Here is a 15775-nt window from a genome sequence, read left to right as displayed (position 1 = left end):
ACTCGAATCCTTTCTCAGGAAATAATTGCTTACCCCTGTAGGGCTGACAATGAAAATTATATGCTAGTCTATTGTTGGGGGGTGGGTGTGTGCAATTTATAAATTCTTTACTACTTTTTAATTTCCATTTCCTACAAACTGCATTTTGAAGGCAAGAAAAGTTAAACATACTCAAAATCATGTGACTACCAGGCGCCTTCTGACAAACACACACAGAGCAAGGATGGCACATCCAGCTGTTCCCTAACTCCACTGAAAGGACAGCCAGTTCTCTGCTCCCCTCCAAAGTGCCTTCTCTGGTTCTCAGAAGCACTGTCAATAAGACGACCACCAAGGGGGTAGGTGCAGCTGAGAGATGCCTACTGAGCCTATGTGTCTCTAATCCACAGCAGCCCCTTTCTTCACTTGAACATAGTAGGCTGGGGGTTAAAAAACATTTTGATAATCCTGGTTAAAGGATCTAAGGTATATCCAGCTCTCAGAGCTTCTGATTTTTTGCTTGGAGGTGGGGGCAGGGGTGTAGGCAGACTCCTGGAGAGCTACCTCAGGTTAAAGTTGTGAGAGCCTTGAGAGTTTTCCTTGTGAATCTGCTTCTAACTATGTGATTAGTCCTAGGGAACAATCCAGGCTAACGGCATTTCTGGGCTCAGCTTTAACTATATTAGCTTTCTATGAATAGCGAAAGTTCATTTACATCTGATACCCCTTCTGTGCCTGTTAGACAAATCTGACTATTCTCAAGGGTGAACAAGGCAGAGCAGGGGCATACTGATGCTCATGCTGAGTGCTGGGACGTTGTATAATTCCTACACATTAATGAAGTCACACTGGTACTTTTCTGCCCAGAAAATTCGTACATGATGTCTTCAAGTGATTTTTCCATTCAGGATACAAATGGAACCCTCAGGGACCCATGTTTTCATCCTGGATATGAGAAGGTAATGAACATAAGTGACCTTTACAAGAGCCCCTGTACCAAGAGATTTGAGACAACTCTTCCGTTTCATCAGTTTCAAATCCAGGGCACTGGAAACTATCAACAATGCCAGCAAAGCATCCTTCAACTCTTCAACACTAGTTACTGTCCTTACTCTCGATGTTCCTTTGATGGGGTTTTCTTGCCACCACTCGAAGGGGATTTTGGGGTAAGTTTCTGAAATGGTAAGGTATATTGGTTAGGATGATTTTGGCTATAAGTTATAGAATATGTGCCTACAAAGGGTTTAAATAATAAGATTTACTTTTCTCTCACATGATGATAAGCCTTCAGGTAGATAATTCAGGGTTGGTTCTTCAGCTTAACAATGTCAGGACTTGTGATCAGCTTTTTCATTTTCTTTTTGGCCTTCTTGTGGTGCTAAGATGGGAGCTACTGCTCTAAGTTTCCATCTTCACGTGCAAAGCCAAAGCAGGAAAGGAGGAGGTTTCTCTTGCATACATCTCTCTCCAATTTCACAAAAGTGCAAACAAACATCATTTCAGATGCCACTGGCCAGAATCTGGTGAAATGCCCACTTCTAAACCAATCTGTGATAAAGAGGAATGGATTAACATGGTTGGTTTAGACTAATCATTGTTCATGCCCTGGAACTGGGGAATCTTTCCCGAGCATATTGCTTTCCTCTACCTGGGTAAATCAGGACTCTGGGAGTCAGAAGAAGGGGCTGACTGTTGCGTAGTCCCCCATTAGGATTTGCCTCAGGTGGCTTCTCAGATGTCAGAAGAGAGAGAAGCAGCAGTTAGATGTCTCTGCTGATGGTTTTCCTCTATAAAGACATTTAGGAAGTAGAAACTCAGAAATCCCAGGAAACATTGAAGATATTCACATTTTGACTATTTGAATCCCAACTCCAAATTCCTTCTTTTCTAAATGACTCCAGATTAAGATAAAATATATAAGCAGAGTTAGAAGAGGTTCCCTTAATCTACTCATTGTTCAAATGTCATATTTTGGTCCTGGAGATTAAGCATTAACATAATCACAGTTTAGTATATTGTAAAATTAGCTACCATCAATCACGTGCCAATTATTGACTACGCACTATATATACATTATCTCACTTAATCACTTAAGATATCATTCAAAGAAACAAGCACTTTTGTCTGCCTTCACACTCTTTGTCCCATTTTCAGAAAACAGATCAGCCTGTAAGGAAGTAAGTCCAACTCTCCTTCAGGACCCCAGCAGGAGAGTTTCTCTCAAGGTCTCCTGCCCCAGCCTAATGTCACAGAAAGAGCTCCCTGGAGAGAGCACAGGCCCTGTAGTAATCATACCTGGTTTAAATGCTGACTCTGCCACTTGTGAACTAGATGAGCTCTTCATTCCCTTGGTACCTGGGAAAACAACAATGGGTAGTACTGTGGATCCAGGCTTACCTTAACCATGGCACAGGCTGCACTTCCCTTTTCCCTCAAGGTTCCTGAAGGAAATACAGGACAATGATTGGCAAAGTAATATTAGGTTATTAGTTGGCTTCAAATACAAATTCAAAACAAACTAGAACTTCACCTGGATGCCCTATAACTGGGCTGGCACTGGCTGCCCATCTTGGGCTTTTTTGGGCCAAGGCCCTTGTTTTGAATCCAGCTTCTGGAAGAGAAAGGAGGCAGGGAGGAAAGACACAAAAGGGAGGAAGGTGGCCAGGGATGCTGGACAGCCAACGGCCATTTCCATTCCAGTCACTGCTAAGAAGTACAACTGAAGGAAAAGGAATATACTCTTGTGTGTTGACTTTTTAAAACTTTTCTGAAATTTTTGCCCCCTGGGAAACGTGGCTCGATTCCTGCCTTCAAGCTTGAGCAAACCCTTCTTTCTTGGGAGGCAGGGTGGCGGTGGAATTTCTTGCCTTTGAGGTGATTCCTCCAACCAAGGTAGGAGGAGGAGTTGGAAAAGGTTGGAGGAGCCTTGAGCTCCCCCTGGAGGCTTTTCTCTTGGGTCCCTTAGTCCCTCACTGAAATTGTTCTTGCAGCCTTCTGAATCTCAATTTGGCAATCTCTTTAGATTAGCTCACTGCATTCCTCTGAATAGGATCTTTCTTCTCTGAATATAGCCCTTAAGGTCAGCACTGTACCTGGACCTGTTCCTGGTGTGGCAGTTTCTAATTCACATGTTTGTCCCCTCTGTAATTTCTTCCTAAAGTCTAAAGATTTTTTTTGGCTGTTTCCTCATATATAAAATGAGGACAGATATACGTATCTCAATGGTAGTTGTGAGCAAAAAGCAATAGTAAACGTCTGGTAAGTGTCTAACAGCCAGCTCTTTGAGATGGAGGGGCTGACTTGTGGCATTTGCCAATTTGCATGGTACAAGTACTCCCACCATGGCCTATTTTGATATCAACCTGACATTAACTGGCTCACAAAAATCCTGAAATTTTAACAATCAGCTCTGGTGAGTGGGTAGGAGCCAGCTCTAGCACATCATTGAAAATAACAAACAGCTAATTATCATACCCTAGTACCAGGTGGGACCTTAAAAAGGTTACTTCTTCCTCTCAGTCCTCATTCTAGGCTGTCATTCCTGCAGGAAGTCCCCATCGCTAAGTCCTGCATTTTGCAGCATATCTATTTGTAACACAAAAATCCAGTTGCATTCCCATTATTTCCAAGACAAGTTAGCCTGGGTATTCTCCAGCCACAGAGAATTTACAGGGAAGGGAATTTTTTTCCACAATTGCATGCTGCACTCATGATCTAACTCTTAGTTTGTAGAAGAATATTAAAAACTGTCAGTATTCTCGTCAGTTGGGCTACACTGTAGCCTTGGTTGCTAGACAGAATCCAATTTGCAGGCGAATTAGAAACATCAAAAAGGAAGAGGGAACATCTGTGGGTAATTACTTATGAGGTCACATAGGAATTTTTTTAAAAGATCACATTGTACTGTTTATATAAATAAGAAAGGTTATAAACAAATTCAATAGGGAACTAGAATTAAAGAACATCAAAAATTTATTTATTTACATATGTATACGTGTGTGTGTGTGTGTATGTGTGTATTTAGCTCTGAGCTTCCTAGTAGCCAAGGAAAAAAATAAGACAATCAGATACACACTTTTCATTATACCCAGCATACCAGGCCCTAGGGCAAAGCAAAGCTATTCCAAAAGTGAAACCCAAAGATATTTTACACAGAAGATTTTATTAGATAATGTCTTTGACCACATTTTTTTAAAACTTTTTATTGAGATTATGATAGTTTACAACCTTGTGGAACTTCAGTTGTGCATTGTTGTTTGTCAGTCATGCTGTAGGTGTACCACTTCACCCTTTGTGCCTACCCCCCACCCCCCTTTCCCCTAGTGACCACTAATCTGTTCTCTTTGTCTACATGTTTAACTTCCACCTATGAGTGGAGTCATACAGAGATTGCCTGTCTCTATCTGGCTTATTTCACTTAACATTTAATACCCTCAAGGTCCATCCACGTTGTTGCAAATAGGACAATTTTATACTTTTTTATGGCTGAGTAGTATTCCATTTTATATATATACCCTATCTTCTTTATCCAATTAACAGTTGATGGGCACTTAGGTTGCTTCCACGTCTTGGGTATTGTAAATACTGCTGCAATGAACATAGGGGTGCATGGGACTTTTGGAATTGATGATTTCAAGTTCTTTGGATAGATACCCAGTAATGAGATGGCTGGGTCATATGGTATTTCTATTTTTAATTTTTTTGAGAAATCTCCACGTTGTTTTCCATGGTGGCTGCACCAGTTTACATTCCCACCAGCAGTGTATGAGGGTTCCTTTTTCTCCACAACCTCTCCAACATTTGTTACTTTTTATTTTGGTTATTTTTTGTCATTCTAACGGGTGTAAGGTGATATCTTAGTGTAGTTTTGATTTGCATTTCCCTGATGATCAGTGATGATGAGCATCTTTTCATGTGCCTATTGGACATCTGTATATTTTCTTTGGAGAAATGTCTGTTCATGTCCCCTGCCCACTTTTTGATCGGGTTGTTTGATTTTTTGTTGTTGAGTTGTGTGAGTTCTTCATATAGTATGGAGATTAACCCTTTGTCAGATATATGACTTGAAAACATTTTCTCCCAATTGGTGCGTTGTTTTTTTGTTTCAATCCTGTTTTCCCTTGCCTTGAAGAAGCGCTTTTGTCTGATGAAGTCTCACGTGTTTATTCTTTCTGTTATTTCCCTTGTCTGAGAAGATATGGTGTCCGAAAAGTTCCTTTTGATACTGATGTCAAAGAGTGTACTGCCTATATTTTCTTCTAGAAGCCTTATGGTTTCAGGTCTTACCTTTAGATCTTTGATCCATTTTGAGTTTATTTTTGTGAATGGTGAAAAAGCATGGTCAATTTTCATTCTTTTACATGTGGCTGTCCAGTTTTCTCAGCACCATTTGTTGAAGAGACTTTCTTTTCTCCATTGAAGGCCCTCAGCTCCTTTGTTGAAGATTAGCTGTCCACAGATGTGTGGTTTTATTACTTGGCTTTCAATTCTGTTCCATTGATCTGTACACCTGTTTTTGTACCAGTACCATGCTGTTTTACTATAGCTTTGTAGTATGTTTTGAAGTCAGGGATTGTGATGCCTCTGGCTTTGTTCTTCTTTCTTAGGATTGTTTTAGCAATTTGGGGTCTTTGGTTGCCCCATATCAATTTTAGGATTCTTTGTTCTATTTCTGTAAAGAATGTCATTGGGATAATGTTGAATCTGTAGATTGCTTTAGGTAGTAAGGACATTTTAACTATGTTTATTCTTCCAATCCATGTGCATGGAATGTCTTTCCATCTCTTTATGTCATCATCAATTTCTTTCAGGAAAGTCTTGTAGTTTTCGTTGTATAGGTCTTTCACTTCCTTGGTTAAATTTACCCCAAGGTATTTTATTCTTTTTGTTGCAGTTGTGAATGGGATTGTGTTCTTGAGTTCTTTTTCTGTTAGTTCGTTGTTAGAGTATAGAAATGCTACTGATTTATGTATGTTGATTTTATACCCTGCAACTTTGCTGTAGTGTTGATTATTTCTAATAGTTTTCCAATGGATTCTTTGGGGTTTTCTATATATAAGATCATGGCATCTGCAAACAGTGAGAGTTTCACTTCTTCATTGCCTATTTGGATTCCTTTTATTTCTTTTTCCTGCCTAACTGCTCTGGCCAACACCTCCAGTACTGTGTCGAATAAGAGTGGTGAGAGTGGACATGCTTGTCTTGTTCCTGTTCTCAGAGGGATGGCTTTCAGTTTATCCCCATTGAGTATGATGTTGGCTGTGGGTTTGTCATATATGCCTTTATTATGTTGAGGTACTTTCCTTCTATACCCATTGTATTGAGAGTTTTTATCATAAATGGATGTTGGATCTTGTCAAATGCTTTCTCTGCGTCTATTGAGATGATCATGTGGCTTTTGTTTCTCATTTTGTTGATGTGGTGTATCACACTGATTGACTTGCGGTTTTGAACCATCCATGTGTCCCTGGTATAAATCCCACTTGATCATGGTGTATGATCTTTTTAATGTATTACTGTATTTGGTTTGCCAGAATTTTGTTGAGGATTTTTGCATCAATGTTCATCAGTGATACTGGCCTGTAGTTTTCATTCTTTGTGTTGTCCTTGTCTGGTTTTAGGATCAGGGTGATGTTGGCTTCATAGAATGTGTTAGGGAGTGCTCCATCTTCCTCAATTTTCTGGAATACTTTGAGAAGGATAGGTATTGAATCTCCTTTGAATGTTTGGTAGAATTCTCCAGAGAAGCCGTCTGGGCCTGGACTTTTATTTTTGGTTTGACCACATTTTTTAAAATTGCAATTTCTTACAGCAACTTTAACCCAGAGGCATAATATTAAAAAGCCAACTCAGTGATAGCAATTCAGTGATAGACTGAGGCAATATAGGTTTTTGATACTCAACGTGATAGAAAGAAAGAATTCAGAGTAGCTGGAAGAGGGGAGAGACAGATATCCTTCAAATCATCTTCCATAAATATTACTTATCTAAGCTAGCAATTGAAAGAAGATGAGGAGCTGATCTTTTGAGGCTATGTTCTCCGAAGATGGCCTAGAGTGTTCCTATTCTGAGTTGCTGCTTAAATATGGACCATAGGTTATAGACACCAATCAAGTAAATGTTTATAAAGTAAGATTGATTCCTAATATGGAAATTAAGGATCCAATCACAGATTTTGATCTCAGTGGTAGGCCTAGCATCGCACTTGCACCAAAAGGCAAAATTAGGAATTCCTGGAGCTGAGTCAGCATTTCCCTCAAGAATTGCTTTTGGAATCGTTCTGGCAAAAGAACATCTGATAGATTGAGTCTCCAAAGTCTTACCCTAAGAGTAAGATCAGGATGATTTTTTTAAAAAAAGACTTTTAAAGAGTTACCTACCACAGCCACAGGAAGAAATTTGGTGATGTGTCCTTGAACCATCTGATTTTGAGCAGTGTATCTTCCTGGGCTATTAAAAGAAGGTCGGTTCGTCATTCAGTGTAATTCTTGGGATTAAAAATGGAAGCATTCTGAATAAGGTTAAGGTTTCTTTTTCATTATACAATATATGTAAATCAAGGAAAAAATATTCACTCTAAACCCTATCATTCCATCCCATCAGCACTTTATTTTTGTGGGTTTAATTCCAGTGCACATTGATATAAGCAATATTTCACTCTAGAAGAGACTTTTCCAAGGGATGAGGCCAGCTTAGGTGTTAAACCCAATCAGGTGGATTTCTGAAGAACACATGCAGACAGGAAAACTACCACTTAGGCTCTGACACATGGAAAACATTCAAAAAAGACTGACAGGTAGATGGAATGAAAACATAAATGAATATGACTATGAATGAACTGGTCCTGGAGCAGGGGAAGAGAAACAGATGACCTTATTCTGGAGCACAACTGTCTAAGAAAGAAAGGTGAATAGACACATTCCCAACCAGCAGGATTTGCCCTTGACTCTAAGACTTGATCTCTACCGTGGCTGCAGAGAAATAGTCTATTTCCATATATGTGTTTTTTGGAGTATAAAAGTAACATGATTATCTTAGAAAGTTTTAAAATGTATAAAGGAGAAGAGATTTAAAACATTAATTCAAATTTGACTCAGGTGTTTGTAATAGTTAGCAGGCCATATTTGTTAGAAGGCCATATTTATTTTATTTTCTATTCCTTACATAATGGCACTGTTATATGGTTGCATATGGCTTATTTGATTCTATTTTGAGAGAGGACTCTAAATCACAACCTGCACAGTCAAGGCAACAGCTAGAAGCAAAATACTGAGGCTGTCTAGACCAGTCATTTGTGTGTGTGTGTGTGCGTGTGTGTGTGTGTGTGGTAAAATATACATAACAGAAAATTTACCATTTTAACTACTTTTAAGTATACAGTTTTGTAGCATTAAGTACATTTACATTATTGTACAACCATCCATCTCTAGAACTTTTTCACCTTTCCAGACAGAAATTCTACCCATTAAACAAAACACTAACTCCCTATTTCTCTTTCCCTTCAGTCCCTGGCAACCACCATTCTACCTTCTTTTTTTTTTTAAAGATTTTATTTTTCCTTTTTCTCCCCAAAGCACCCCAGTACATAGTTGTGTATTTTCAGTTGTGGCATGTGGAACACCGCCTCAGCATGGCCTGATGAGCGGTGCTATGTCTGCACCCAGGATTCAAACCCGTGAAACCCTAGGCTGCTGAAGCAGAGCACGTGAACTTAACCACTCGGCCACAGGGCCGGCCCCCCATTCTACTTTCTATTGCTATGAATATGTATTCCAGATACCGCACATAAGTGGAACCATACAACATTTGTCCTTTTGTGACTCATGTATTTGACTTAGCATAATGTCTTCAATAGAGCAGTCATTCTTAACTCTTCAAGGGATCGTAAGACTCTTTGGAGAATGCAATGAAAGCTAAGGATCACAGCATCCATTTATGATAAAAACTCTGAATAAAATGGGTATAGAAGGAAAATGCCTCCACATAACAAAGGCCATATATGACACACTCACACCTAATATCATTCTCAATGGAGAAAACTGAAAGCTATCCCTTTAAGAACAGGAACCAGACAAGGATGCCCACTTTCACCACTCTTATTTAACAAAGTATTGGAAGTCCTAGCTAGAGAAATCAGGCAAGAAAAAGAAATAAAAAGGATCCAGATTTGAAAGGAAGAAGTGAAACTGTCAGTACTTGCAGATGACATGATTTTATATATAGAAAACTCTAAAGAATCTGCCAAAAAACTTTTAGAAATAATAAATGAATACTGTAAAGTTGCAGGATACAAAAATAACATACAAAAATCAGTTGCGTTTCTATACACTAAAAACAAAGTACCAGAAAGAGAAATTAAGAATACAATCCTATTTACAACTGCAACAAAAAGAATAAAATACCTAAGAAAGAACTTAACCAAAGAGGTGAAAGATCTGTACACTGAAAATTATAAAACATTGTTGAAGGAAATTCAGGAAGACACAAAGAAATGGAAAGATTCCATGCTCTTGGATTGGAAGAATTAACATACTTAAAATGTCCGTACTTCCTAAAGCAATCTGCAGATTCAATGCAGTCCCTATCAAAGTTCCAACAACAAATTTCACAGAAATAGAACAAAGAATCCTAAAATTTATATGGAACAACAACAGACCCTGAATAGCTAAAGCAATCCTGAGAAGAAAGAACAAAGCTGGAGGTATCGAACTCCCTGATTTCCAAATATACTACAAAGCTATAGTAACCAAAACAGCATGGTACTGGCACAAAAAGAGATCAATGGAACAGAATCGAGAGCCCAGAAATAAACCCACACGTCTACGGACAGCTAATTTTTGACAAAGGTGCCAAAAACATACAATGGAGAAAAGAAAGTCTCTTCAGTAAATGATGTTGAGAAAACTGGATAACCACATGCTAAAGAATGAAAGTAGACCATTCCCTTACACCATGCACAAAAATCAACTCAAAATGGATTAACGACTTGAATGTAAGACCTGAAACCATGAACCTTCTAGAAGAAAACATAGGCAGTACGCTCTTTGACACTGGTCTTACCAGCATATTTTTAAGTACCATGTCTGACTGGGCAAGGGAAATAATAGGAAAAATAAACAAATGGGACTACATCAAACTGAAAAGCTTCTGCACAGCGAAGGAAACCATCAACAAAACAAAAAGACAACTTAACAATTGAGAGAAGATATTTGCAAACCATATAACTGAAAAGGGGTTAATATCCAAAACATATAAAGAACTCATACATGTCAACAACAACAAAAATAACAATCCAATTAAAAAATGGGTAAAAGATCTGAACAGACATTTCTCCAAGGAAGATATACAGATGGCCAACAGGCACATGAAAAGATGTTCATCATCACTAACTATCAGGGAAATGCAAATTAAAACTACAATGAGATATCACCTCACTCCTGTCAGAGTGGCTATAATAAATAAGACAGGAAATAGCAAATATTGGAGAGGATGTGGAGAAAAGGGAACTCTCATACACTGCTGGTGGGAGTGCAAACTGGTGCAGCCACTATGGAAAACAATAGGGAGATTCCTCAAAAAAATTAATAGAACCACCATACAATCTAGCTATTCCACTGCTGAGAGTTTATCCAAAGTACATGAAAACACGAATGCATAAAGATATATGCACCCCTATGTTCGCTGCAGCATTATTCACAATAGCCAAGACTTGGAAGCAACCTAGGTGTCCATCAAGGGACAAATGGATAAAAATGTGGTATATATACACAATGGAATACTACCCAGCCATAAGAAACAATGAAATCTCGCCATTTGTGACAACATGGATGGATCTTGAGGGTATTATGCTAAAAAAAAATAAGTCAGAGGGAGAAAGTCAAATACCGCATGATCTCACTCATAAATAGAGGGTAAAAAGAACAACAACCACACAGAGACAGAGATTGGATTGGTGGTTACCAGGAGGGAAAGGGGGAGGGAGGAGGGCAAAAGGGTGATTAGGCACATGTGTGTGGTGATGGATGATAATTAGTCTCTGGGTGGTGCGCATGATGGAATCTACACAGAATTGAAATATAATGATGTACATCTGAAATTTATATATTGTTACAAACCAATGTTACCGCAATAAAAAAAAAAAGACAGCTAAGGATCTTGCAAGCAGAAAAATGTATATATAAAGGTATATCAAAATTTTTGCATAAAGTTAAAAAGACGTCATCATCCCTTGAGGTAGACCCATGAATCCAGCGTTAAGAGCCTTTAATTTAGAACGAAAAGTACACAGAAACTAGAGATTAAAGTAGAACCATGAGCCCAAGCAGGGCAGTGGCTGGGATTAAATGCCACACAAGTGTCAGAAGTGAAATCTATTTAGAAGTACTGAGAGCAAATACAGACACATAGTCCAGAGACAGATGACCCTGAAATTGATGCTACTTCTGCCTCTAAAATTTTTCTTGCAAGGGCAGGGCCAACCTAATATCTAGTAATACAAGCAGATAGGCCATGTTAGAGAAGCAAGTTAGAATGAGTAATCAAGTTAGAAAGGAGGTTGGGGAACATGTCAAATGGTCAGTTTGGGCCAGAATCTTGAGACTAGACTAATGCCTAGTCCTTCTATGACTACAAATGCTTCATTTAATCTTTACTCCAAAATACTATCAATATGTTTTTGAGTAGATCTTTGGAAAATGGTTTAACAAACCCTTTTTCTTCCTTTATGGACAAATTTGGCTTTGGGTTAACTTTCTGGATTTGTTTTCCAGGAAACCTGATAAAGGCGGAATGTCAGTTACATTACCAGACAACAGTTCTTTTTTTTTTTTTCTTTTTGGTGAGGAAATTGACCCTGAGCTAACATCTGTTGCCAATCTTCCTATATTTTGTATGTGGAACGCTGCAACAGCATGGCTTGATGAGCAGTGTGTAGGTCTACACCTGGGATCCAAACCCACAAACCCCAGGCCACCGAAGCAGAGTGTGCGAACTTAACCACTATGCCACTGGGCCAGCCCCTCAGATAACAGTTCTTAACGATAAAAATGACCCCTGAAATAAACTGCATCTGGACTGGAAGAAATTATAAATCAACTATCCCTACTCTGTGGCTTCCCTAATCTTCATAAAGGCTCTATATATGTGAAATATATAACAAAAGTCTTTATCTCTATAGCACTTATCATTGGTCATACTGTTATTTATTTGAGTTCTGCTGCCTTCCACTAGAGGGCAGGGATTTTCATGTTTCAGTGATCACTACTGATCACTACAGTGATCAGTACTCAGTAAATATTTGTTGAATGAATGATATGCAGCCAAAAGTCAAGGAAGAGAGAAAGTGAAAAAAAAATGGCTTTTAGTTTTGGTAGTTAGGAGGTTACCAGTGATTTTAATGAGCACAGTTTCAGAAGCCATGTCAGAATGGACTAAGGCCTCCTTGGGAGATGCTTCAAAGTTGGGGGAGCAGGGAAGGTAGGCGGGTAACTGATATTAGAAGAAGAAAAAAAATTTGAGAGAGGATAGAATACTGGACTAAGACTAACTCAATTAAATTGAACAGGAAGACATGTATTGGGTATTGTCTCTATAGGTCGACATGTCTGTGTCCCCAACTATGTCCTGAGACCCTGGATGGCAGGGATGGTGTCTTTTTCATCTTTTCATGTCTGGGCCTGCCAGAGTGCCTGGAATATTGTAGATGCTCAGTAAAATAACTTTAGCATTTGGGCTATTCTAGGGAGAACCATGCATGCATAGAAGGCTGGAGGTGGGAAAGAATGAAGCCTGTTAGAGGCCTGCAAGTAGTTCAGTGGGTTTCCCTGTGGTCCAGGCAAGAGGCTTGCCTCTGGTATTCTAGAATACAAAAGTGGAACCAAAACAGGAGAGCATAGGCACCAGCTCCCAAATTACTTACTCATAGAAGCACATGTGTTCATGCATTTTTGTTCATGCCACCATCCAGAACATATTTTGCATAAAGCATAGTACTCTTTTCTGACATGGACTCTGTGTGCTCAGGATGTGGTTTATTATTAAGCCCAAAGTGTTGGCAGCTATTCTGACATGTTTCTTATCTAAAAATAATGGTGTTTCCAGCTTCCTCTTCCCTTGTTCACCTCTTTGTAAGAGCTTGGCAGTTAAAAGTTTATGATGAGCTAGAAATGGGATATTTCTGGACTTCTTTCAATGTCAGCTTAGCTTTCTCAGGCAGCTCTGATGTTTCAAACCATGCTGAGATCGTTTCCCTTTTGGTATCAGAATCTGAAGGAAAAGTCACCAGTTCAATGTCTTTGAATCAGAGGTTTAAGATGAACTGTGGATGCTATCCAGTGATCCATACACTTCTGTAAGCTGTTCTAGATATATTCTCAGCAACTTGGGAGGGACTCTGTTTTGTTATCTTTGTTGATATTAATAGATTCTGCATTAATCTGTCCTTAGCCACAGTTGAACTCTTAAACTACAAAATCTTAGTGTTGGAAGGAATTTTAGCACATATGCTATCTAACCTCCTATCTCATGCAGAAATACCGTCTATCCTACCATATCCCCAGTAGGAGGTTTCCCAAATGTTGGGGTATCTATAATGACAGAAAGCACACTACATCACAAAACCTTTCATTTTATCTTAGAAAAGTTTTAATTTTTAGAAAGTTACTTTTGTTGGGCTGCGTGTAGCCACTTTCAAATTTTGGTTATGTTTCAGCTTTTTGAATCTACCCAAAATAAATCTATACTAGTAAATCTTCCCTTCTAACTAGTAAATCTAAATCCGTTTGCTTAACACTCATTACTGTTATTTCAATTACCTTAGTCATCTTTCTTAAAATTATTTGTATATTCTACTTCTTGGAGGTAGCTGATGGCTTTTTTCCCAAAGCTTAAAGATCATCTTTCGATCTTTAGATGCCTTTGTTTAAGGTTTATGACCCATAAACTCAAGTTTCTATAGTGCAGGAAAATGGTGGTGATTTTAGGAAGACCGAGGATGAAGATATGGTTCAGGGGTTTGGAAAGACAATAATTCCAGGCTGTGGAGGAACTGTATAGCCCTGTTTAGGGGGTCATATAAAGGACCATTTTTGGGACTCAGAAATAGAACATATTTTAAGCTCTAGGGTAAAAAAAGTTATCTCCTGCAGTTGTAAAGTGATCCAACCTTTTTGAAAGAGAATCTGACAAGATATATATAGATATTTAAAACATACGCACCTCTGCTTTTTAAAATTGAGGTCTAATATATCTGCAGTAAAGTGTGCACATTTTAAAGCCAGAGATTGACAGTTTTTAAGGGATATACCTATGAGCTCATCATCTAGATGAAAACAGAGAATATTCCCAGAACCCTAAAAGGCTCCCTTGTCCACTCTCTCAATTGATAAGCCCCCTGCAAGGATAACTACCACTCTGACATCTATCACTATATAGTGCTACCAATTCAGAATCAGAGTGTGTATTCTTTTGCATGTGGCTTCTTTCACTCAGTATTGTCTGAGATTTGCCTATGTTGTTGCATTTAACAGTAGTTCACCTTTCATTGCAATGCAGTATTCCTTTGCATGAATACACTAAAATTTATCTATCCATTCTATATTCTATACATATATATTCTCAAACATTTATGAACATTTGAGTTGTTTCCATTTGGGGGCTATTATGAACTACTGTATGAACATTCTTGTTCATGTCTTTTAGTGGATATTTCCAGTTATAAAATATATTTATCCCAACAAAATTATCCCAAGGCAAAGGTGCAAAGATGCATGTACATTGTAGCATTGTTTATAATAGTGAAATATTAAAAAGCCTAAGTACTCATGAATAGGAGATTAAATAAATTATGATATATCCATACACAGAAACCTTTTATAGTCATTTAAATGGGTGAGGTAAAATCTACATGGAAACCTGCCCATGATGTATTATAGTCAAGTGAAACAAAGCAGGATTATAAAACATTGTGTCTAGTATGATCACATTTAGGTAAAAATATATACATATACTTTAATATTTTACATATATTTGCTGTAGATATTAAATAATAAGTTATTAGAAGTGTTTTTCTCTAGGCAGTGGTTAGGTTAAGGAGAGACTTTCATTTTTAACTTATAATATTCAAATTCTATACAATAAACATGTGTTTAGTTTTGAATAAGCCAGAATTTTAAAGATATTTCTATTCTTAAGGAAAAGAAGTGAAGAGAACAACTTTCATGTGTTGAGAAGTGAATGGAAGCAAGATTCTGAGATGCTAAAGGGAGGCTTCTGAAGGTCAGGGGAAAATTTTCAAGAGTCCATGGCATGAGAGCTTTGAATGTAGAGGGTCACGTGAACCAGGAGGCCCCGCTGACTTGATTGCTATGTATCCCACTGAAGGCTCAATATTTTGCTAAATGTACCTCATAGAAATTTTCTGTTTTTTCAAAAAAATAACTTTTACTTACTTTAAAAAGCAATGTTACACCTCAGCAAAAGCAAGAGAATTTCTAAGTGCTTAACTCATTAAGCCGTTTGTTGGTAGAAGGGGTTGTAGGAGTAATTTCAGAAAGTCTTTTTGAAATGTAACAATTTAAGGAAATATTTATTATAAAAATGAACACATGCTTATTACTAAAAAACTGTATAAAAAGTTTAAAGATCCAACTTTATGTTGTCTACAAGATCCAACCATATGCTACCTATAAGAGACTCACTTTCGATTTAAGGACACAAGTAGGCGGAAAGTGAAGGGATGGAGAAAGATATTCCATGCAAATGGCAACCAAAAGAAAGCGAGGGTGGCTATACTTATATC

At 38.1% G+C, this 15775-nt stretch overlaps 1 protein-coding gene across 19 annotated transcripts in view; it reads left to right on the top strand.

Moving 5' to 3' along the window:
* The window catches only part of ENTPD1 (ectonucleoside triphosphate diphosphohydrolase 1), a 126045-nt gene that overhangs the window by 95518 nt on the left and 14752 nt on the right, over positions 1–15775 (top strand). For 17 of the 19 annotated variants that reach the window (XM_070560790.1, XM_070560840.1, XM_070560800.1 and 14 more), the window contains one exon: positions 888–1145. In XM_070560790.1, the coding sequence (XP_070416891.1) occupies positions 888–1145 (258 nt within the window). The remainder of the gene's footprint in view (positions 1–887; positions 1146–15775) is intronic. The other 2 variants (XM_070560751.1, XM_008541985.2) reach the window with 1 other exon arrangement.

The sequence above is a fragment of the Equus przewalskii genome, chromosome 1 (genome assembly GCF_037783145.1).
Source record: "Equus przewalskii isolate Varuska chromosome 1, EquPr2, whole genome shotgun sequence".
NCBI lineage: Eukaryota > Metazoa > Chordata > Mammalia > Perissodactyla > Equidae > Equus > Equus przewalskii.
The sequence above is the reverse complement of the archived record's forward strand: the minus strand, read 5'-3'. Positions and strand labels throughout refer to the sequence as shown.